General features: G+C 35.4%; 1 protein-coding gene across 4 annotated transcripts in view; it reads left to right on the forward strand.

Moving 5' to 3' along the window:
* The window catches only part of RALGAPA1 (Ral GTPase activating protein catalytic subunit alpha 1), a gene marked incomplete at its 5' end in the record, with an annotated part of 134,358 nt that overhangs the window by 20,333 nt on the left and 88,369 nt on the right, over positions 1 to 25,656 (forward strand). For 3 of the 4 annotated variants that reach the window (XM_081999992.1, XM_081999993.1, XM_081999994.1), the window contains 10 exons: positions 655 to 793; positions 6,101 to 6,309; positions 6,660 to 6,899; positions 9,079 to 9,270; positions 9,777 to 9,914; positions 12,153 to 12,301; positions 13,535 to 13,664; positions 14,415 to 14,652; positions 15,173 to 15,334; positions 19,794 to 19,934. In XM_081999992.1, the coding sequence (XP_081856118.1) occupies positions 655 to 793; positions 6,101 to 6,309; positions 6,660 to 6,899; positions 9,079 to 9,270; positions 9,777 to 9,914; positions 12,153 to 12,301; positions 13,535 to 13,664; positions 14,415 to 14,652; positions 15,173 to 15,334; positions 19,794 to 19,934 (1,738 nt within the window). The remainder of the gene's footprint in view (positions 1 to 654; positions 794 to 6,100; positions 6,310 to 6,659; positions 6,900 to 9,078; positions 9,271 to 9,776; positions 9,915 to 12,152; positions 12,302 to 13,534; positions 13,665 to 14,414; positions 14,653 to 15,172; positions 15,335 to 19,793; positions 19,935 to 25,656) is intronic. The other variant, XM_081999995.1, reaches the window with a different exon arrangement.

Here is a 25,656-nt window from a genome sequence, read left to right on the forward strand (position 1 = left end):
GATTACTCAGCTCTGCAGGCAGATGGATTCTCCAGGACAAAGATGGAAACTGCATGTTGGGTTTATTATTAAGGAGAACTTACCATGCTTTTCAGTAGGAAAACATTTTATAATGGGGATGGCTTAGCACTCATGATCCATGAAAGTAGATTTGCCTAATTCAACTTTAAAGTTGTATCTTCTGCTGCTTGTGGTTGACAGATTAGTTTCATATTGCCAACCGCACAAATGAATCCAAACACCTAATATAATGAATATATGGCCACTTGTTAGTTGAAATGTATTAAAACAAATTGTCAAACAAATGTTCAGAACAGCATGGGTAATTGTCATTTTCCTATAAAACGTTTTGAAATATGAAAACTGTTTTATTAAAAACAATCAATTTGGATTTACTCCCTAACTTAGCAAGATGACCATAAAAGCAGATGTATTTCTATTGGTTTCAGTATTTGATATGTTCAAATTCATTTTGAAGCAATGACTTGGAAGAGAACAGTCTTTGTTTCATTGACATTTCCTAACTAGTTTCTGTTCCATGTTTTAAAAGTGTTTGTTAAAATGCATATGATTTTGTTCCAAAGAAATAACTTATAAAGAAGCCATTTAATCAGTCATCTTTCTCTTCTACTTTATCCAACTTCTTTTTTTAAGGTTAAGAGTTTAGAATGGAAGAACAAGGAAAACCAGGAAAAGGGATTTTCATTTTTATTCTCAAATTTTAAGAAATACTACTTACCTTCTATTTTCCCAAACATCTGTAAGGAGACCAGCTTGTATAACCCTATACTTGGTAAGTGTTAACACAACTGATAAAATCATTACATTTTCTCTAACAGAGAGGATAGCAAAGCATTTTTTTGTTTGAGTCATGTTGCCCATAAAGAACATTCTCCAAAAGTATTTCTTACGAAAGAACATGTTGTGGTTCCTGTTCATGGTTTTCAGTTCTCTGTTCGTGGAGGCACCTGACCCTTTCATTAGAGTCAATCTTGCTATGTTAACCTGATTCAGATAAACTAAATGTTCTTGTAAAACAGTTCTTTAATGTGACCTCTGTTGTTGATTTAAGTTGTGGTCTAAGGAGAAACTACTGCTGCTGAGATAAAAGGTGTTAGTCTGCTGTTGTTTGGGGGATGTTGGTTTTATCTGTACAGAATCGTAGTTTTTGGATCATACAGTGATTGCTCATAGTTCAGGCCAGGCAAGGTTAGTTATGTTTTTGTGTCAACTGTATTTTGTCAAGGGCTTGCAGTAGGAAGAGGAAGCTAGGATTTAACACAATCTTTAAAGCTGATGGTGCTACAATATATCTTTCCATATAGAGAGCAGAATTTTCAGTGTTTGCTAAGCAAACCTATCTACAGTTTTGCTCAGAGGTTTTTGGCCCATTCTAAACTGGAATGTTGTTTGCAAATCTTGATTTTTGCTAGCTCAGGTGCGCATGCATCCATGCATATGTTGGTTGTAAGCCAACAGAGTTCAAGACTCTTGTCTGCAAAGCAACCATATATACTGGCTTTATGCTGCCGTTTCATTGCTTGCATAATATGGACACCTCATCTTTCTTCTTACCTGTTGATGAAGCATCTCACAAGGGCTAGTACTGATCTCCAGATACAATGTCATATTCTAAAATCAAGCTGTCAGGGAATTTTGTTGAAAAGATCTTAGTGTCTGCCAGTCCATGTATTTGTATTTGGATTGTGGCTTTCTTCAGAAGTGGATGTTTCAAAACCGTGTTCTCCTGGGAAAAACAGTGGACCTTCTTATCTAGGGAAGAAGAAATGATATAAATCCAGCCATAAGCAACAGTAGAACAAGAATTGTGTGAAGATACTGAAGAGATTCAGTGATAAAATAACTACAAGACGGATGGTAAGCAATGCTGAGAACACAAACCTACTGCTGCTTGATGTCCTCAAACAAGAAACGTGGAAACGATATTTTCTATGAAGATCTTGACTGAATCTTCCACAGAAGTCTTACTGTAGTCCTCTCTTTTTCTGTGAATCGTAAGCAAGAAACTTTCAAGGCCTTAGTAAAGAGGACAATGGGGAACAAGAGGAAGAAATGGGCACAGATCTCCAAAACTACTGTCAGTGCCTTAAACTGTGCAAAGTCAGCAACAATGATGAGGATTTGGGGAATAATACATTAATGAAAGCAAGAAAAACTGGTAAGTAGAATAGTCTTTTCTCCTCTTAAGTTCTTCTTCTCTGGTATGCATCTTCCCACCCTATGTGAAAATGATCTTACGCCTGTTCTGAACAAAATTGACAGCATTTAGGCAGAAAACAGAGTAAACTTGGGCACTGAGCCTGCTATTAAAAACAGTTCTTATGCTACTGGTGTAACGTTTAATTTAGGACAAGTCATGAGGTACAAATCAAAACAGTAGTTTTAGTAAGTAAGCATTGATAAGAGGGTTTTACTGGAGATACTATATTGGATTGAGATTTCAATCAGGTTTTTTTCTTTTCTTTTTGTTAAGGCAGATTTTCAGATAAGTATATTGGTTACAGTAACAAGCACTAAGCATCCCAAGTAGGAGAAGCTAGTATTGTGCCTCCTCCAAATTCTGGCTTGAGTATTACAGGCTTAGAAGAGCCTATGAGATTGGTGTTTTGTTTTGTTTTGTTTGAATGTCTTTTAAACTCTGTAAGATAGTCCTTAAAAAATATTTAGTAAGAACCACAGATAGGGCAGTAAGATTCCAGGGGCATTGTTTCTTCCATCATAGTAATGTGCTTTTCCATGCCATTTCCAAGCCATTTAGATGGGCTCCTTCACGTACAGGGAAACAATAAAGTGGGCTGTCCTACAGCGCTCTCTGCAGCTCTTCATTCCTTCTGAACGCTTTATTGCCTTAAAAAGTAAGGGTGGTCAAAACTACAAGTGTCCACCATTATAACTGTGGTTTTGCTAGCCTTTTCATTTTCTGCCCTGTGTATGTCTTCCACCACTTTGGTGGAAGCTTACTGCCCTTCTTGGCATCAGCTCACATCAAGTTCCCAGAGGGGGTAGGGTGGGGGGTGGGAAAAGCCCAAAACAAAACAGAAAGGAAAAATGGAAAGTTGGGGGAAGGCAATATTTTCTCTTGTACTATTTGATTCAATCTAAAAAACCTCTGTTTTGCTTTGGTTTTACATCAGTGTCCTCATCTGGAGCCTTGACACCAACTTCAAAGATGGACAGAAATGTGAAAATACAAGAAATGACTGAAGGAGGATACATTTGAGAAACAGCACATAACACAATTGAGATGGAATAGAGAGAGAGGTTATTCTGAGAGGATATCATGAAACTACAGAAGGAGATAGTGTTGCAAAGACATGTTCATTGCATGTCTACTGGATATCTTGTCCTTTTGAAAATACTGCCAGTATTGCAGCCTTCATACCCTGCTAAATGCTAATAGATACCAGAGAGAATTGACTTTTGCATCTTTAAATATTGCGCTACTAGGCATTTGCTTTCTTTTATCACTGATTGTGCTGTTATACGTGCTTCTGTTTAAGATACATAAATTTTTAATTTTCTTACTAACCTGCTTTCCACAGAATGAAAACAATGTACTGTTTTTTATTTGTAGTAAATAAACTCTTTGCGAGCTTTTTAAAAAGTATTCTGTGCTTTTTTACTTAGGTGGATTGTATGCAAGTGTCGTATATTTCTTTTCCTCTAAAAATAATGCTTCCATTAAAAATAGCGGATGTAACTTTTTAAAGTCTGTTCTGGAAACATTCCTCAGTTTAGCAGCATCATGAGTTTACCACTACTTTTGTATGTGGCTGTTGAAATGACGCTGAGATATACCAGCTTGGATATCCTCAGTGCTGGATGTTGTGTTGTCTATTTGTAATGTTAACAAGGAAACCTTTACAGCAGTCTGGCAGGTAGGCTGTAGTCACTTCAACTGCCTAAAAGTATATATGGCTGTCATAAGTTAATTGCCTAGATAGTAGCTGATTATTTCTTTGTTGGTATCCAGATTTGTTCCTCCTGGGTTATGATACCATAACCTGGCAGAAGTTATGCTGGATCCCTTAAAACAACTCTTGACCTTGCATTTGGAAGATATAGTCAGGGAATGATTTTAGATTCTTCAACATGACTACTTTGCATCTTCTTTGACTCCCACCATTAGTATCTTTGAACTGCCTTCTGGCCTGTAAAACCATGGAACCTATATCTTACGCATGTACCACAAACTACAGAAGAGTTGAGGCAGTGCTGAAATACCACCTCTGTCCAATCTATCACTCTCCATATCTGGATAGCACCATCATTTTTCATGCCTCCTCCTTTTTGCTTTTTATTGTTTGTTTTTTTGGGGGGGAGTGTTTTTTGCATGCTGTCAGCAGATGAAACGTGATACTGAAACATCAGTAGCAGGGTGTGTTGTGACAGCACGTCGTAAGTTCTCCGAGGACTAATTTTCATCTACTTTTTGTACCAGTCCAGATCTCATACTTGCTCCTCTAGAACTAGGAATGGAGTTGGGACACCACTCCCAGGGAAATGTCATTTGCACCTGAAAGTTTCATAGCAGCTTCAGATTGGTATTGCAGAACTGTTCTGCACCCTGTCTTGGGTTGTGAAACCCAGAAATGACATTTTGCAGTGTTGAGTTGGCTGATACGTGGCTGGAGTTGAACCAGCCTGTTGATGTTTGTCCCTGCAGAAGTGTGCCTTATGCACAATTTAAAAACTGTATGTACGTGTGTCCCTGCCACCCCCCAGTCTTTGTAACGTTTTTACCACACATGTCAATTCCATCCATGTTTGAGTTATGAAGGACTGTCACTTTTTTTTGAAGCAGATGCAGGAATACTGATGACACTGTCAGCATCGTTGTCACTAGCACAGTAGAGAACCAAAAGAACTAAACAGTTCTGAAGCATCCTGTAGAACATGGGATGGGGAAAATGGAATTGTGGTTTATAGACCCTAGATAACCACAGTTCCTGCCAGTTGGCATGCCACTGGTCGTCATTCATTACATTCCCTGCAAGCTAGTACAGAAGCTATTGTCACTGAACCATCTTTCGGCTAAGTCATAGGATGATGCATGTACCCTTGCTCTGGCAGCAAAGTCCAGCAAAATTGGCGAGTGCAGATGTGGCATTAGATGAATCTGCAAAACTCATGTGGCTTTGGAGCAGGATTTCTCTCTGTTCAATTAATCTTTCACCTATTGCAGGGCCAGAAGAGGCTGTGTTTATTGCAGCTGCTGTTAGAACATCATTTGGAATTAAAGCTCTCCTATTATAGCAGTAGTTAAATGTTGGGATCTGTATCAGTAAAGAACTGATGTCCCTTATTGCTAATTATATTGCTTTATTGTGGATTGCTGCAGACCAACATAAAGATCTTTCTAGGGATGCATTAGGAAATGTGGTGATCCCTTGCATCTGAACTGCATCTGCTTTTCCCAGTAGGTTTGGTAATAGGGGATGAGTAACATACAGGACTCTTAAAAGGCTGTGAAATAGTAGGAGTTACATAAATTGTTGCTTGGTAACTTAAACAACTGTAAACACGTCTTAAAAATTAAGAAATTTGACAGTATCTTAATTTGATATGAAAACAGTTTTCGTGTATAGGCCATATTCTTGTCTAGTTAACAGTTATTTTGCTATTTAGAATGCCTTTGTAATTTTCAATGAAAGTGTGAAGTAGTGAATTTGCTGAAGTTTATTGTTTAATATTGAGTATAGCTTGCAGCTTTAAAAAAGCTGAAAACAGTTAAATGTTTACTTGTTTAGAGAAAAAAACGCAAGCGAGGTTGTAAAGCTATAGAAATCACTTTCAGATACAAAATGAAGGTTTTTGCATAGCAGAAACAAGTTAATGTCTGTTGGACCAACAATATTGTCTTCCTCTAGGAGAAAATTACAGCCTTTTGATGTCTTATAGTTTTGAATTTTTCTTTATTGCATCCATTTCGGCATATCTCGAGATGAGTCGTGCAACAGTGAATATGAAAAAACAGCACCTCTGAAAGTTCATATGTATTGGTTATGAGTTTAGGATTTCTTTCTTATGTAAGCCTTTATCTCTGTACATGTTTTTAAGATGATGTGTTTCCTTACAGATATACCACAACTGAGACCAAAGCCACACTATGTAATGGTTAAGAAAGATGCTGAAACCAATGAGGCAATATATTGCACAAAAGAACCTTTTATTAAGGCTCGTGTTATTGTCATTCGATGGTTGGTGTCTTTCTGGCTTGAGCCAAAACCTCATACAGGACCTCATATTCCTGGGATGGAAGGTGAAAATGTGCCAAAGAATATTCAGGTAAAACCAAATATACACAAAAATGTTTGTCTTAATGTTTTTGTCTTAGTTGTTATGTCAGCAGTGTGCACTCCTCCGATAATTATAACTCATGAAGAATTAAAAAAGAATTTCTAAACAGATTTTTCTGCTTATGAATTCACTTTAGGACTCACTATGCGCTTTTTTCAAATTCTGCTGTTTTTTTTAATCAAATAGGCATAAGAAGCCTTAAAATGCAGTGAATCTGATCTTTGGTTTTTTTCCTGAATTCTTTGTACTGTTTTATGTTGTATTGTAGTATAATTTAAATGGTACTGTGCAATTGTTCTAAAAATGAGCTATGAAATATTCTTTAACTTTTGTTTCAGAGAGCAGCTGCTAGCATGGCTTCAAGGGAGGACAGCAAAAATGATAGTACTGATAAGCAGGACAGAAATGCAGAGCCAGAACAATCTCATTCTAATACAAGTACTCTAACAGAGAGAGAACCAAGTTCTTCTAGCCTCTGCAGTATTGATGAAGAGCATTTAACTGATATTGAAATTGTCCGGAAAGTCTTTTCTTCTAAAAGAAGCAATGTTAATTTTCTAACTGAGATTTTTCGACAGGTAAAGAATCCCAAGAATCTTGATTATTATATTGTCAATTATCTTTTTGTCATGGTTTTCGTTCAAGAGCATTTACTAAGCAGAACATGTACAGTTTTTGTCTGTCATCTTGCCTTTAAGGTTTAAGAATTGAAAAGTCAAAATTCTGAAATATTTTCAGTGTAGAATATCCCCTGGTTCCTGATTTTTCTAATTTCATTTCTTTAATAACCAGTTTAACAACACTTAACTTGGACTTTACAGTTCCTCATAGGCAGGAATGTTTGATCCTTTCATAGATCAACCCCATAGCTATTACAGCTCACAACCAAGCATATTAAAATAAGCCTCCTGTGGGAGTCTGCAGCTGTTAATGAGCTGTTTTAGGAGCAGTCGAATGTCCTTACCTTGATAGTGTTCATCAGAAGAGCGGGACAGATGGCTATAGAAGGTAACAGCTTCTGCTTCTGACTTTACTGCAACCAGAAATGTTAGCTGAGCATATTCAAAATAGTGTTCTTCAACTGGAAACTATTAAATACATTTGAACTGAGAACATATGGCAGACTATGCAGTCTTTATTTATGATGTGAAAATACGTAACTTTGAGTTCAGTTTGGGAGAACAGAACAAGATAGACTTTCTTTATGCCCCATCATTGAAAGATGAAGAGATTTTTCTGAATAATAGCAAAGCAATATATACTAAATTTCAATTGAAATACATAACACTAATTGCTGTAAGCAGCAGAAAATGAAACATTTTAAAACTCCAGTATATCTGGATAAAATGGATATTTTTGAATGAGGCAAATAAATGTCAGAAGCTTATTCACATCCAATGTGTTGAAGAGCTTGGACACATTACTGAAGGAGATAACAGAGTTACCTGAATTCAGCTGCCGCTCAAGGGTTTACAGAGTCTGAGACATTGAATGTAGAGTCTAAATTATTCATGGTCTATTTAGAAAGTGCCCCCCCACCGCCGAAAGGGCCAGCAAAGGCAATTTTCTTTGTTTTTTTCACAAGGCAGTCCATGAGTTATGTAGATTATTTGGATTTCATGTGTGGTTATGAGAGCTCATTTAAGTCATTGTTTAGCCAGAAGTTTTCAGTGTAAGTTTGTTTCTTACATGCCAGCTGTTTTAATGTTCCTAAAACATTAGGGCTAAGTTACGCTGGTCAGGAAGTTTCAGTTGTAATGAATGGTGGGGAAGATTGTCTGTAGAAAAAAAGTTTTATGCATTTTACACTCCAGGGTACAAAAAATGTATGTGAGACTGTTAGACTTGATGAGTGATAACATGTGACTGATGAACTTGCCAGTTGAATTCTGTGCTACTCAGCAAAACTCTTCTTAGTGCACTACTGGTATGAAAGGTCCATTTCCAGAGAGGAAACATACCACTTGTGTCAAGTGGGCACTCCTTAAAGACATGGGCAATGGGTGTTCAACATTCACACCATGAACTCCATAAAACTATGTGTTCTTTTTTTAATACAATTAGGGCATCATGGTCTCTGGTAGATGTATTTGTAGTTAGTTAAAACTTGACTGATGTTGAAAGTTTCTGATCTCCAACTAGTTGTTACCAGCACAGCGGATACAGAAAGCCTCCTGAAGAGGGCACTAATCAGCTGTCACACTGACTCAAATGCACGATTTTTTGAAACAGAGGTTCTGAAGTCTTTTCAGGGGGTCATTTGTTTTAAGGACACTGTTTTGTAAAATCTCGATTAGCTCAAAATAAGATACATGGCTACCAGTAACGTATGTCACTTAACTTTTTGTTAGCTGTTCAGAACTGATTTAACTCGACTCTTCTAGGTCCTCTGAATGGAAGATGTTGTAACAGAAACTTCTGCTTATTAATTTTGCATACTTTTGATGAGTGTTTGGGCCTCAACTGCAGCAGGCTAGCTGTCAAGAAGATATGCCTGTATGGATTTTCATATCTCTCTCTTTGGCAGTGAAGTTTTTGAAGTAGTTTCTTGACAAGTTTTCTTGTTAAAACTTTTTTTTCATGTTTTTAGTTTACAGATGAAGAAAGTGAGCAAACATTTAGGTTCAGGAGTAATTTATTTGTTAAGATCTTACAGTGGCTATATTCCCCCTGCCCCTTATCCCTTAGAACCTGTACATTATAGAGCCCAACTTGATTTCAAGTGTTCTAACTGTTTGTGTCTTTTTCTACTCACAGGCATTTCTGTTGCCAATCTGTGAAGCGGCTGCCATGAGGAAAGTGGTAAAGGTGTATCAGGAATGGATTCAGCAAGAAGACAAGCCTTTATTTATGAAAGAACCTGAAGAACTAATGCAGTGCACAACTGTAGATTGTGATGAAAGTGTTGTTGACCACAGTTCATCAGAGAAAGCAAAAGAAAGAGAAGAGGTAAAATATTGTTGGTTAATATTTGTACAGCTTTTGGATACGCTAGTAGACAGTGAAGTGGCCTCCTTGACAGATTATACGTGGTTTAATTTGATGTCCAGAGCATCTGTTGGGGAGAATCGATGGTAATTAAACAATGCATGAATGGGCTATCATTTGCCATGAATGGGCAATCAATTGCAGATTTTTAATGTGGTTGGTTCAATTTAAAATTTCATATAGTTTTATGAACTGTTCTCAAGACGTGGATTGTATAGTATGCTAGCCTTCAGCTGTGTAAAAACTATATATAAATAAAAGGATGAGGAAAGTAGTAGTTATTTCATCCAGATACTTTAAAATAATTGTTACAAACTTCTTAAAATATAGTTGTGTCTTTAAGATGCATCTTAAACATCTGTCTACCATTGTTTATTATTTAATATCTATTATATCTATTTTCCTTTAACATAAAACCAAAATACATGTCTCCAAATCTATAGGATTTAAAAAAAAATATTTTTCAGGAAAAAGGTATGAACTCCAGTCATGTTAGAAATTCAAACTGGGCAAGAAACGGCTGTTACGAAGACACTTTGCATAAAATGTCTGAAATTGATACTGAAGAGCAAAATGTACGAGCTGGAGTACAGTCAGTATTGCAGGTATGAAAGAGATTTGATATCTAATTTTCATCCTAATAATAAAGCTCTTGTTATCAGTACATAGTGCAATATAATCCAATAGTCCTTCAAGGGAAACCCATGCTCCTTCAAAGCATCTCTGAATTTTAAAAATTATTTTAAATTTTAAAAGTATGGTGATAACTAGTGTTAGAATAATGAGAGTCATTCACTATATCTTTACTGACCTGAAGTAGGACAATGTATACACAAGTGTTGGATAACAGACCAAAACAATCTTTTAATTTTGCATCAGGACATGCATTCTGCTCTGCATCATATCACAGAAAAAATAATCCTCATCTGAGTGACACATCGTCAAATTATTCTAATTAAGCATTTAATGAGAATGCTTAGAAAGTTTTTTCTTTTAAGCTATTAGTCACCACACACAAAACATCCAAACCTGCAATTTTCCTAATCTAAATAATAAACTGTACAGGGTTATTTTCTCATCTTTATCTGAATTACAGTTTGGATGAGTACATAAGTGTTTGAAAAATTTGATCAGACACCACAACTCTCTGCTTCAGTGATACCCTTAAGGCATGGGAGAGTTGCAGAAGTTCCCTACCAGAAGTTTTCTAACTGCTGCTAGGAAATTTGGCAGGGTAGAAATTGTGTTAATTTCAAATGTTCAGCAAAATGTTTTATTGAAGTTAAGGATATAGAAAATTAAGCATGTATAATTTGAAGGTCTTTGAAATGCTTTTAAGGTTATGTAAAATGTGTGCATTTTATGCATGATATGTATGTACATATTTATGTATGATATGCACATACATACATACAGGTGTGTGTATGACTGTAGCCTCCAGATATTCTTTTATCCAGAAGAAAATTGATTCTAAACAAAATAAAATAGACGTGTGCATTTGCTACTCCACCATGTGCACTTTTGCCATTGGTGACCTGCTAATTAGACCTCATTATTTTTACCACAGCTTGAATGATTTCCTGACTAGGGTTTCCTATTGTGCTGTACACTGTTAAATATAGAAATAAATTTTGTAACTGAAATCACTTTTAAATTCAAATATGTTACAGTAATTTGAGCGTCATAATCCTTGCGTACAATGACTATTTAGATTAGGAAGTGTTTCTGAGAAAAGAAAGTGAAGTATCTTTATCTCTTTGCAACGTATTACTAAGGTTGACACATCTGAGAGAGCCTAGGAGATTCTTCATGTTGAAGTTTTTTAGACAAAGGTTCATTTGACTAGCAAATATATTTTTTAGCCCAAAACTGAGTCAAGACATAATTCTAACCCTGTACCATGTCTGAATTTGAGAGGTTTTCTGACCTGGAACCACATTTGACTTTTTCTGTGAATCAAGAATCCAAGACTCTGTCTTGAGTTTTCTTCCCATTTAATTCTTGCATAGACTTATTTCTAGGCATTTAAAGTAGGGTAGGTTCATCAGTTAAGGCAAGTGAATGTAAAGCTGCATGCTAAGAGTTCTTAATTATTAAAATCCAAAGTTCTCAGTAGACGGAAATTATAGCTGTAGAACCAATGATTTCTTGTACATGTGGATTAAGAAAAACCAATAAAAATTAATTGGAAATCTAGGCTCACCATGATTCAAATACTTCCTAAACTTCCATAAAAATGTAACAACAGTTCAGTAGTAGGTCCTGTAACTACTACAGTGTCCTTGTGTCCTTTGTTTTCTTAATTTTCCTTCTGAAAGCCGTAATTCACTGTCCACTGAAGTCAACCACTTTGGAGAAGGTATCCTGTTTCCTACTTCTGATAAGCCTTACTGATCACAGTGGGATGAATGCTTTAGTTTCCCAGAACACAGCACAGGCCTTGTCATGCTGAAGTGTACCAGGACTATTTCAAGTAGCTTAGCATATATTATACTAGTCAGTTGCTGGCTTACAGGTGGAACTTTTATGCAGTAGACTTATTTACTTGGACATTTTTGTCCATGGTATTAAAATCATTGTATAGAGTAGTTTTTTGTACCATCTTGTCTATGAGAGCAAAAATATAAAAATATATTTTGTAGGGGAAAAAAAAGCTGAAAAAATCAGTCTTATTGTTGCTTTATCATCACATTAAGCTAACATATATTTAAATATATACTTCTGAGCGCATATGCAGCATTTTCTGTTAATCATAGATTTTTGCTTCCTGGTTACTATCAACTGAATTGGGGAAAACATCGAAGTGCTTCAAGTTCATAACATCCATTCTTTTCTACTTACAGGTTTTTATAATAAATTCTTCAAATATATTCTTTCTTGAACCTGCAAATGAAATTAAAGCTCTGCTGGATGAGCACACTGATATGTGTAAACGCATTCTTAATATCTACCGTCACATGGTAGTCCAAGTGACTATGGACAAGAAGACATGGTAAAATGCTAATGCTTTTATCTTAGATTATTAGTTCACAAGATAAATGTGAAAATTTACTTGGTAGCAAACAAAGTAGAGAGGTATTGACTATGTGAACCAGTTTCTCTAAATCAGTAAATACGTGGACTTTAACATCGTAGACAACTTACCACAGGGGAAGAGGTTATCTGCTCTGTCAAAGCCAGCAGTAAGCACCTAATTAGTCTGAGGCAGCTTAGCCCTCAGTGGAAAAAAAAAAGTAAGCTAGGATATATAGACTACTATTAAGGAGCTACTGATGACTTTTTTCCCAGGGTGTTTTGCTGATGTGTTGAAGTGCTAAATACGAAAGCATATGTGAAGGTTCACAGCCTTATTTAAAAATAAACAAAAAATCCTCACATAGTCATGGATAACTATTATAATCAGATGTGGGTTGCTCTTGATCTTGATCTGTATACAGGAGTCCATGTACTGTGTAACTCTCTTGTTCCTTTCCAGTGCTTAAGATGTCTAGCAGGTACAAAGGACACTTTCAAATTAATTTTTATTATTTCCCCCTCTCCTATAAATAGCTGTCTCTAATGAGGTAGTATATCGCCACTATTCTCCATTGCAGTAGCAAGGGGATTTCAAGGGGCTGATTTACTCCATTTTAACTTGACTTGCATTCAGTCAGTCACTAGTATTTCCTGAACTCTGGCTAAGTGGAGCTGGCATTACATGTCACATGAAGCTTGTCTCCTCTTGTGAGGAAATAAGGAGTCGGTTCAAGGCTTGCCACTGGGAAATTTGGGAGTAATAATAGAAAACAGATTCCACTAGACTACTATTTTCTTCCCCAGTTTCACATCACTCTAAAGAAGTGACTGTAGACTGTGGTGGCAAAGATTGTGCCACACAAAATAATTTAAGTATGTTAATCATAATGTAACATTGCCAAAACCTGTCATGGATAGAAAAAAAGTAAAAACTAAGTTTGGAAATATAATTAGAACTTTGCCTGTAATTTCAGGCCATTGAAGGTGATCACACTTGAATGACCTGGCAGATGTTAGAGGGTGACAGGGGTTTAAGTGTGAAAAGAAGATTGGTGTTCTTTTGCAAGAACCAAGTTAGGCTGTTTGTAATCAGTGTGTCCTGTTTGGAATGTGTTTGAACAAGTCAAATTCGGTTATTATCTTTAAAAGTATTCTGGTATATACAGAAATATAACAAAACGGTAACCTCAAGTTAAATGTTGTTTTGCAGGGAACAGATGCTACTTGTGCTGCTCAGGGTTACTGAATCTGTGCTGAAAATACCACCCCAAACTTTCTTGCAGTATCAAGGAAGAAAAAACTCCACTTTAGCTGGAAGACTTGCAGGACCTCTTTTCCAGGCAATTAAACATAAATCCACTTTAATTAATTCAGCTTAATTTTTACCAAGAGATTAGATGCAACAGCCACTGTTGCTGGCTTGTCATCTTAAATCATTTGATCATGTTACCCAGATAATGTGAATGGTGTAGGTTAAAGAACTGGCCAAATTTATTACTTTCTGCCCTATGTTTAATGACACTGTGACAATGTTTTTGGGGTACTGTGAAATTAAAAAATTCCCATCCTTTAGTTGAGTTGGAATAACTGGCAATGTGTGCAGTTTTATCCTGCTTCTGTTGCAAAATTAGCTCAAGTGAGCACAAAATCTTCTGTGCCATCCATGCCTAACCAGCTGATTTTTTTATTCCTTACAGTAAGCTGTAGGAGATTCTTTTGAAGTTTATAGTTGCAGGGTGCTGTTGTGGTGTCTCCTCTGTAAAGTCTCTAGATTCTTTGGTAGGAAAAAAATAGGATACAGAAGAGAAGAACGTGATGAAAACTAACTGAAAACAGTATTACAGAACTCTTTGGCAAAACTTCTAAGATACCAGAAGATCTTTGATGAGTCAAACCAGTTGTTCCTGTATCTAAGTCAGAAGCTCATGTTAACGTAACACTTGATAATTCATGAAAAGTCTGCATGAGGAAAAGAATGTCAGGGCTACACAGAAATTTCTGTAGCAGTTAGAAACTTCTTTTTAAGTAGTAACATTTGAATGTTACCATCTTATGCTTGGAAGCCAACTTTTTTCACTTTATTCTTTTAGACTCTTATAGTAGCTTGGATCAAAGCGAATCTAAATGTGTACATCTCTCGAGAACTTTGGGATGACTTGCTGTCTGTAATGTCATCGCTGACATACTGGGAAGAGCTGGCCACTGAGTGGTCACTGACAATGGAGACACTAACTAAAGTATTAGCTAGAAACTTGTATAGCCTGGACCTCAGTGACCTGCCGTTGGATAAATTAAGTGAGCAGAAGCAGAAAAAACACAAAGGCAAAGGTAAGACAACACTGTATACACATTGTTTGAATTTGAGCTGTGGTAATGGGATGTTAGGCACAGCAGAATTTTGGTCCAGGCTTTTTAGTACACTTAATTAGGCATCTCTGTCACGTGAAATAACCCAGTTTCTTTAAGATAAGGCTGCTTTTCAGAACTACCACAAAATCTCGTTTTACATTACACATTTTTATCATATGTTACACATTTTTATCAGGCTACAACCTTTGTAAACCCAGTTTTCTTGTGGTTTTGCATTTGATTCATCAGAAAAGACAATCAGAATAGTTTAATAGTACTAACACTTCTGAAAAATTTTGAGTATCCCTCAGTGTTAATGCTGGCTGATTGGGCTTATATATTTAAAAACCAGTAATGAGCTATTTAGCTTTTAAAATCATGCTTGCTTTGATAACATAATTTATTCTACCCAACTTCAAAACTCTTTGAAATAACAAAACTACAAATACCTGGTGATACCAGAATAGAAGTGAACAGGTTTGCAATTCGATTTTTGCAGGAGTTGGGCATGAATTCCCAAAATCTTCCGTTGATAAGTCGTTTTCTAGAGGCTGGAGCCGGGATCAGCCTGGACAAGCACCGATGAGACAACGCAGTGCTACAACCACTGGCTCTCCAGGAACAGAAAAGGCAAGAAGCATCGTACGGCAGAAGACAGTTGGTATGTATCTGTAAAAGCTGATATAAGTGACATTTGAGAAAGGGTAAGGAATTAATAACTGGCTTTTGTATCAACATGGATAACTTCTTTCCACAAATGTATACTATCTATAATAGTATACTATTACATATAAAATTTATTATATATACGATTATTATTATGTACAAAATTATATACAAAAGTATACTATCTATAATTAGTTAAATGTGTTAATTATGCAGCCTTATGTGCTTTAGGGTAGCTGAATAGCTTGTGGTTACTAGAATTACAGTTACTGCAAATGAAAGTAATGCAGCTGATGTATTAATCCTTAATCAGTTTGATGACATGCTTAAGATGGATTGGAAAGATAATATTGTTGTATGTATATGAAAAAGAAAAATGCTGGAATGGTTTGAGCAATGATATGCATAGGTGGATAATAGAAGGCTTCTAAAGTGTGTGTTTTCATAAATTGTACACAAACATATGTTGAGTATTTTCCAACTGTGCAAAGAAAAATGTGAAAATCTGCATAGTTTATAAAATGTGTTGTCTTTTACTATATCCTGAATCTTACATTAATGACAGATTGGCACATACGTGTGCAATTCTCCATTTCTGAAGTCATCTGTTTCTCAACTTCGTTACTTGCAGATACTCTTTCCTGTGTTAGAAATGAGTGATGTTAAACAGTGCTTGAGGTGGATTGCTCAAAAGACGACTCGTTTACATTCATATGATTTGCTTAGACTATCTTAAAATGAACTGGACTACAAATTTCTTTACTCTGATGTCTCATCTTGATGACCTCAGTGCTATCCCTTATGTAAAGGAAAATTAAGCTGATTTTAGTTTCTATTTAAAAGAAAAACCTCCTAAGGAATATCTCTTGCTTTTTTACTATCTCTGTAGTAGTGGTGGCTTTGGTCATTGTGTGTTGTTGCTTCACTGATACTTCTTGGAAGCCAGTACATTCTGACACAGTTTTAGAAATTGGGGATGCATATTGGCAGTTGACTATATAATTGTGTTAGCTTTTTGGAAATTAACATTTTCTTTCTCTTTCGAAAAATATTTGCAATTAATTTTTTTAAGTCACAGAGGTTATTTAACCAAAGTTTTTATTTGAATATTCTTCAAAATTCTCCATTTAAAAAATTTGTTTTATCATAAGGCTTTTGTTGATGTGAGATTTAATTGTTCTATAAGCAGTATAGACATCTGAGAAAATGAAGTCACTATTCCAAAATTTCCTGTCTTTTTCATGCATTGAAATGCTACACAGCTTTTCCTGTATCTCATGCTGACAGGTTGACTAAAGTTTTCCTTACAGACCATAGATACCTTAAATGTAATTTCTGCTTCTCTGTAGATAGTCTGTGATTAACTGTTATGGCAGGTTTTTTTAAATCTTAGTTGTCTTAACAAGGTAAAGCTCATGTTGAAATTTCTCCTTCCCAAATTGTTAATATTTCAGATATTCTGTCAGAACGTTATGTTGTTTGGTCAATTTATTAATGGTTTTGTTTTGCTGCTATTTGGAAGATGGCTATTTATATGATGTTAGCCCTAAAATGACTGAAATTTATCCTAATCAAGCTATGTATTGAACTGGTTAGCAGCAAACTAATCTGATTTTAGTTTCACTGTACTTTAGCTTCCATGGTTTTGCTCCTTTCCTCCAATTATCTTACATATTTGATAATTAATAAGCCAAGTTTGTATTACTGTAACAAGTTAAAAATTTCAGCTGTCTTCATACTGTAGAATACCATCTGTGGACAAGCATCACAGCATTAGTAGGATGATCTTAAAAGATTAAAAGCCCAAAAAGAGTTGCTGGAGCCAAAATCCCAAACTCTTCAGTTTTTTAAAATGCTAATGAAGAATATGTTACAAAAGCATATGTCTTAACTGTCTGCAAACAGTTGCTTGTTATTGTCTCTGAGGTCTACTAAGAGATCTGTTCAGATGCTTCTTAATCTGCCAGTTAACACAGGGTCACATAATAGAAAAAATGGTTTATAGTCACAGTAAGTAAAATTTTCAGTAGAACATTTTGCTGGGCAGATCTTCTCCTTCAGTTTAACATTAGCTCCACAAGTCTGGAATTTGGTCAGACCTCAGATATGTTGCATGATATCTGATATGTAGTATATTTCCTTTGATTGTGAGCAATATACTCTTTATGTCTGGGGGGGGGGGGGGTGCATGTTAAATATTTTATGGTAAGAAAAAGCTGGGGTTTCTTTTTCATCTGTTTTATGTTGTACACATTTTGTGTACATCTGTGCACCTCTATTTTTTGATCCATCCTCATGCCAGCGCACATTTATTGCTGCACCAAATTTGTGTGTATGTGTTCGTTAGATAAAAATCACAGCTTTTCTGATATGCAGTGTGTACATTTTTAGCCTTAACTTATGTAAAGTAATTTTTGGAAAAGGGCCTTTAAACATGATACGCATATGGGTTGAAAAATCTTCTGTAGGGCTAGACACAGAATTTGTGGCTTAGGCAGCAAGTTCTAGTCCTATAAAAACATCAGATCAGAAAGAATTGACTTATCTGTTGTTCTGCTTTTATCTATAGAAAACAGTAGAAGGTTATAAACTGTCAAATATCTAGTCCACATTCTGGTATTACGTCTGCCTCAACTACTTAATTGAATGTGACACATGTTATTTAAAATAATAATTCATTGAGATCACATTTTCTTTTTACAGCATCTCAAAGTTAATTTTGCTTTCAATAATAATACACTGCAATTTTTCCTTCAAAAGTTCTGTAAAACTTCTACCATCCAAATTGTAAATGGGTTGTTCTGGCCCACCTTGCTAGTATCAATGTAATATGGTGGAAAAGATCCAGTCAAATTACGAGGGGCACTTCATGTTAAGACTTGTAATCAACACAGTATCTAATCTCAAAAGCTTGGTTTATTTAGAATCGTAGAATCATTTAGGTTGGAAAAGACCCTTAAGATATTTACTATGTAGCTTGTTATTTTTTCTCTCGCCTACATTCATTTTAAGATGCACAATAATGAAGGTAATGCATCTAACTATCACTGTAATCTGAATTTTGTTATTGTATCTCTTAATCAAAGAGATGTTAAAGCCTTACACATAATTGTCTTTTCAAAAAAATTGGTTTCTGTCTTATAAACTAGGTTTAATAGAGAATGGCTTCAGTCTTAAAACGTCTGTCTTTCTGAATTGCTTTTTCAAACTGATGTTAAGACTCCACTTAAGTTGTGCTGCATTTGTCAAATGTGTTTTCTGCTCTGTGTACATTGACCTACCCAAGTTATCTGCATGTTGCTATTAAGGACAATTCTTTAACCTGATTTAGAAGTGTGATGTGCTCAACTTCCACTGCACTCCATGTACTTCTGATTCCCATACAGATTAGGGGCACTAAGATTCTATGTTCCATGTTGGTTTGAAAATATATATAGAAGTTCAAAGACTGGTTAAATATTGTGCTGACAATATTTACATAAGATGCACTGAAGTTGCCTTAAAATAAGCTCATCAGCAACTATTTTAAAACAAGTTACCAAATTTGCAACAGTTTGAAAAGGAACTGCTTGAAACAATGAATATTACTTTTTGAAAAACTTCAGGTGCACTTTGAGATTGAATGCAGTATCGGTTCTTGCAATGTGTTACTCTGACAAAGGAAAACAAAAGTCATAAAGATTCATTTTAAATCTATTGGAAAAACTCGGGATATAACCTTGATCCTGATGCCACAATTCTTATGTAAGTTTTCCATTCTGTAGGACTGTTGACAGGAGATGAGATATGACCAGGTGAATTAGGATCGGTTTAGCAAGATTTATCCAGTTAAAAGCCAGATCCTATGGATAAAAAACGATTTAATGCTTTTTGTTGTCAAACCATTTCACTTCAGTCACTTCATTTTTTAATGTGGAACTGTAACAAGTTGTATTGCAAATTTCTCCATGCAGAATTGGTCATTTTATCCTTATTCTCTCTTTTGGAGACTCTTGAATTCAAGAGCATGGGTATGTGTAAAATTCAGAGACAATTTTCCAGGAGTAAACCAAAGAAACTAGAAAAATGCAAATGTAGTATAAGTTGCTTTTTTTTCAAGTTCTGAGTGCTTATGGAGTGACTTTGACTTTGATTTTTCAACCCCTGATGCAATGGGAAAGAAAAAACGTTAATTAGTTTCTTGATTTTTTTAATGCAAAATCTCTGTAATTGTCATAATAAAGACATTGTTGCTGCTTTACATAAAAGTTAGAAACTCAAAATGTCTTATGTGTCCACTGATTTTTTCTTTCTTACAGCTCTGCCAATATCTGCCGTGCTGAAATGTTTTAATTTTTGAATTTTCTTCCTTTTTATCTTTGTTTTCTCTGTTGCTGCTTTTTCTGTGACACAAGCCTTTCATTATAGTCACTCTTCTTTTTTCCTTCCCCACTTCTTTCTTTTCCTTTTTAAAGCCATGAGAAGCCGATCCATTGGTGAATGTGCTCTGCCATCGGCCTATATACGCAGTGCTAAAAGTGCTCCTGTTCTGATCCATACTTCCAAACCCTTCTTGCCTGATATTGTTCTCACTCCCCTTTCTGATGAGCTTTCAGGTAGTGGCACCTCTGCTAATTTCTGCACCCCCTTATCACTTTTTTAAGCCTTCTGCTTTCAAATTCTGCTAAATCATTAAATTTTTCAAAGTAAAAATGCTTGGGGGATGGGGGGAGAGGGGAAGAGATAAAGAATGAATATTTTATGTAAAATATCATGCTATTTTGCAATTCATTCTGGAACTGTTGGAAGTTAGTGCTGTGCCAATGTTTTCTATCATAAAAATGAAAATCAGAGAAACCTCTTGCTTTTTCCATTTATTGGTAAGCAGTAATATAGCATCTGTCTACCAGAGAGTACAACTAATCTAAAGTTTTTACATCTTTCTATGTAAATTTTTGAATTTGGTGTCATGGATGTTGTGTGGACAACCATGATAATGATATACTTTAGCTCCCATAAAAAAAGCATGCCTGAAGTATATGGTATCATATAACACACTTCACAGTATGCCTGTTTTTCATGAATATATAAAAACATTAAAAAATCTAAACAGTTTTGAATTCTGAAGTGCTGTGTTTTGGTGGTATTTTCCAAACGATCCATTTTTTACAGAGTTGTAGTTTTCCTTGACATTACGTTTGGTCCAGCAGGATGGTTGGCTAGAAGTTTGACAGTAGCTTTCTTTGGATAATTTTCTTTGAACAAATAGGTTCAGCAATTAGAGTTAGCACAGTTTTAAAAAACGCATGCATGAAAGTTTATAGATAATGTTGGGTTTTTTTCCTGTGCTCCATAGGTGTAAATTAGTAGCACACAAGGCTGACAATCATGTTATGCCTTTCTCTCAATGAGTGGAGAAAAAAGAAATGAAAGCACAGCGGGAGGACTATACATATATATATATATATATATATATATATATATAGTCAAAACTGTGTACAAATATAAGGACTTAATGGCAGTAATCTTTATGGAAGATACTTTTTTTTTTCTTTTCTCTCTCTCTTGCCTGCCTTTGTTACCCAAGAAGTATTAAAAACTGTATTTTCATAACTGCATTTTGATGTGTGTCCAAAATTAAACAGAAACGTGGTGCCTTTAGTATTCAATCCAAAAACATAAATGGAGAATCAGGAAAGTTCAAGGAACCCACTCTAGAGATACCAGTCTTTCTCAATGAAAAACTATAAATTATTTGAATGCAAATCTTGACACCACAAACAAAGAATAATAGAATGCAAATTATATGTAATAAATTAATAAATGCATGAGTGCAAAGGGTATTTCTTCTGAGATATAAATTATTAAAACCTAGAAGGTAGGGTTTTTTATAGGAATTAGACTTGAACAACCTATTAGGAAACAGATCTTACCTGGCCATAACATTGTTGGAAATAGTCAATTCTTAATGAAAATCTTAAGAGCACCTGCAGAAGGGAATGAGCTTTCACAGTGAACTATTATTTTGTCATATAGCCACTGATATTTAATTGTCCTGTCTTAAGGCAAAAATGCGTTTGCAGTCAATTTTATCATCCATGTTTCTGAGAAGTCCTGGCTTGCATCTTCTAATGTGTCTCAAACCTGATGGCTCTCTTCCTATTATCCTTTCTGTGGATACTCATCTGATACAAAAACTGCATGATCAATGTAGTTCTTAAAAGTGAAATAATTTTACAGACCTTTGCCACTTCTAACATAGAAAAAGTCCTAGGTGCTTCCTGGTTTTGGTGTCTTCAGCAGATGGGTGTTGAAACAGCTTCGTGATGTGCCCAAGAGTCTTGAACATTGCCAGAAAACTGAAAAGCTCTAGTGAAGAAAAGCAAACGATTAGAGCATTGTTGGTGAAGTAGCAGAGTAAAGGAAAAACTATCCACTGGATCAGAGAGCACTTTGGTCTTTTAATTTTCTGCATTTTTTTATTGCGCGCTCTCTCTCTTCTTTCTCTTTTTTTAAACATGAAGCTTTATCATTTTCCTTGCCTTTTTTTCTTACAGTAAATATACTCTTTTCTGAAAGCCTTGTGTGTCCAGATGTACAGCATGTAATTTGGGAAGTAATCAAATTCTTTCTATCATAAGTGTGCTTTAGGTAATGAATGATGTTTAGCTTGCTGTGACAGCCCTTCCTCTTATTTCACAATTATATGAATATCCCTGTTATCCTAACTGACCTTTAAACCCAGCACAACTCGAAGGAGAATAATTTCAAATGATTCTAAAGGAATAGGGTGCCCTAATCATAAGTTTTCTGAAGTAATGTTCAGCTCCTTTTTAGCTGTGAAGCACCTCATGGAAAGATTGACTCACTGAACACTGGTGAATTTTGACAAGTAGTCCAGAAGAAAGCATTTATGCCAAACCTTTACCTTATGTACAGTCCAGTATATTAATTTTCAAGCAGAAGGCAGAACACCCCACTATAATGTATTATTTATGGAGACTTAATATTTTTGCTTGAAGATCTGTCAGTAGGCTAGCAAAATTTATTGCAAAAGCTAGTCAGCTACCATCATAGAGGATGCTTTTCCTAAGATTATAATTCCTTTATGTAGTTTCTAAGTTATGCTATATTTCCATGTGCAGAATATTTCCAACTTTTCAAATAGAATCCAGAAAGTAGAAGTGGAGATTTATGCTTTAGAAGATGTTTAGTTAGTAAAGTGATTTGGTATAGTGCAATCGTTGCAAATCTGCAATATTACTGGAAAGAATTTTTCTTTTAACCCGTTAGAATCTTAGGAAGTCAAGTTTTACACATGTAGAGGATAACTAGCAAAATAATAGTTTATTCCTGCTCGTATTGAGGATTTTCAGCTACAAGACTTGCGGGAAAAAAGTGTCAGTGAGATGTAGGCAAGATTCCTGGAAGCAGTGGGCCACAATAGCAGTCTAATGAATTGCAAGTGGGAGATTTTTCCTTATCCACTGGGACTAAAAGAATCAAAGGAAGTATTAACATGAAAGGCAGATGTATTTTATGCCTTTACAGCCTTGCTCCCTAATCAGTAAGTAATCATTATGATGAAATATAAAGTAATGTCAGTATAGCTGTAATTATTCTGTAATCCCAGACACTCACAGAATGAGTGTGTTCTTATAAATGAGCTGAAATGAAAGCTGAGAAGCAAAACATGTTATTTTTCTCCGCTTTCTGAACTAACTTTCCATGTTGAAATATAATCCTGTCCCAACATTATATGGGAATCTTCTACTTGCACTCATGCTGTCTTGCCAGGGTGTGTCTCTCTATGAGTTTGTATTTTAGCATATCTATCTCCCACCTGATGCTGAAAAACTACCTTTTCTTTCTGCCTTCTAGCAGAAGAAGGAGAGGTAAGGTCAATTTAAGGAAGGTTGTGATTGGGTGAGATTGGCAAGAATTACTCATTTCAATCTCTTCTTCACATACCCTAATAACATATTAGGAATGAGGCCAGTGTTTCTCCTAAGTACACGCAGTGTGTCAGATACACAACCTTTTGGCCCACAGTGGCAATGTAGTTACTGAAAACTCTTTAGGAATTGATGGTGTCCCAGTTTGACCATATACCTGTTTGCATGGGTGAGCTCTAGTTGTGAAGGAGCTGTTTGTTTGGGTTTCTAAACATTGTCTGTATTTTCAGTGCTGATACTGCAATAACAGTATATTTTTCATTTCCTTAATTTCTTCCTCTGTTCTAAAAAAAAAAAATCTCTATTGGCACAAGCACTACATGTTTGTTTGAAAACGTTTGTGTGCTTGTATGCGCTAGTCATGCATACATGAGCACCTTAATTAATACTGGATCAACATTGAAATAAATCTAGCTGAATTTATTTCAATGTGTGGAGCTGCTTGGCATGCATTTGGAGTTCTCTACCCAGTAATTTTTAACATCCTAGAAAAACAGCATCACTGCGTGTATGCTCCGTATGCGATCTTCAGGCTGCTCCTTTAGATAAGCTTGAGTTTATAAAAGGTATGAAAGATGCATAGTGAGGGCTCAAGATGAGGTCGGTGTATCATAGTAATATATATTAATCTCATATATAACATCATCATTTTTGACTGAATCCTATGGTCCTTTCTTTGCAGCTGTAAGAAATAGTTTTGAGATTATATAAGCATAACCTGTGTTAAATCTCTAACAAAGTCAATAGAGAGTTTGAAATAACAGTTCCAATTAGAGAGACAAATCATTTCAGAGAGTGTTAATTCATATAGTTAGTTATAAGTTGAACAAGAACAATGATGAGAAATTTGTTGCTTATCAAAGCTGGAGAAGAAAGGGATAATAAATTGTGCTGTATGCAATGATTTTCAGTTCGTGTTTATTTTCTCATATAGCTTGGATGTCTATTCCTTTTCCAATATAGAGCTGTCTATAGGAAATATTCCCGTCTTCTTTACAGTTCAGTGACCTTTGCATCAGGCTGAACTTTAATTTTCAAATTTTAACTTCTCTGAAAAATTGAGCATGGAAATACCATTTTTCATCTTCTTCCAACACATACATTTAGTTAAGTACAGATGTATCTCATTCCTCCAGTTTGTAGGCTTTGCTCAGAAGGAAAATATGGGGAAAATTCAGCTCCAGCTCTTACATTCTCAGAAAAATATAAGCACTTGAAAATAGGTTTCTAAGGTGACTTCAGATTATCATATTGGATATTACTGAAATAGGTACAGAAATCCATGAAATAATAATTTGAAATATTTATTTTGGCAGTAACACATCAGATTTAGGGAAGGGAAATTTAAAGGGCTTAAATTTTGTCCTGGTTTTAAGTAAATTCACCATTGCAGTCCTGAAGATAAACCTGCTAGATAGAACAGCAAGGTAAGTCTGTTTATTGTGGCAAGTAACTCTTGTTGGTGTTCATTTATGCTCGTTATTGTTATTCCTGACTTTAAAAGCATATCTAAAACTTTTAAGTGGTAGGTGGTAAAAAATAAATCTGGGGAATAAGGGATTCTATCAAAAGGAAACCAACAGAAAATTGAGAAAGCTGTTTTTACCTTAATGTTCAAGTGCCTATCCCATAAAAAGACTGCAAAGGAATAGCTCATATTCTTTCAATTAGTTGAATTGTCTGGAAGAGATACTTAATCTTGCCTACACCGGTGATTTGATAGTACATAATGTTCCTATAACATAGAAAATCTGAAGTGGAGCGTGAAGATTCTTTATTTTGTTGGATGATGTGAAGTGGGCTGAAGATACTTCTGTACAATTCCTAGGTGATCCATGTTGGAACTGCAGCTTTCATTGCAGTTAACTATGATTTGTACTGATGCTAATGTATTAGCAGGATATCACTGATTGACAAGGAATCACTGATTTAAATGGTCGTAACAAATGTTCTGGTCTTTTCATAAACAAAAATGGTTTTACTCTAATGTTAACTGTTGTGAAGCTGCAGAATCTTTTTCAGTGGCAGAGTCCTTAATTTGGTGATTCTCATAAATGTCACATATGCTTGAGGAAAACTGGACAAAGAGAGGGAGGTAAGCCTCCATTTAGTATTTAGTTTCCCCTTTTGAAGACGAGAGACAAAACATCCTTCTAGGGAAATAGGCTATATCTTTAAATTATCCATTATGTATAGTCATCTTTTCTGTATAGGGCCAGCTTTTCTCTGTCATTTAAAAGCTTCGGTCTTTAGGTATACCCTATATTGCATATGCCATACTATTCATAATTATGTGACAATATTTGTTCTAATATTTCAGTACTATATATATATTCGCACAAGTTATGAAAAAAGTAATAGTTTGACACTTCAATAGACAATT

The sequence above is a fragment of the Phaethon aethereus genome, assembly GCF_964289735.1.
Source record: "Phaethon aethereus genome assembly, chromosome: 5".
In the NCBI taxonomy this organism is placed as follows: domain Eukaryota; kingdom Metazoa; phylum Chordata; class Aves; order Phaethontiformes; family Phaethontidae; genus Phaethon; species Phaethon aethereus.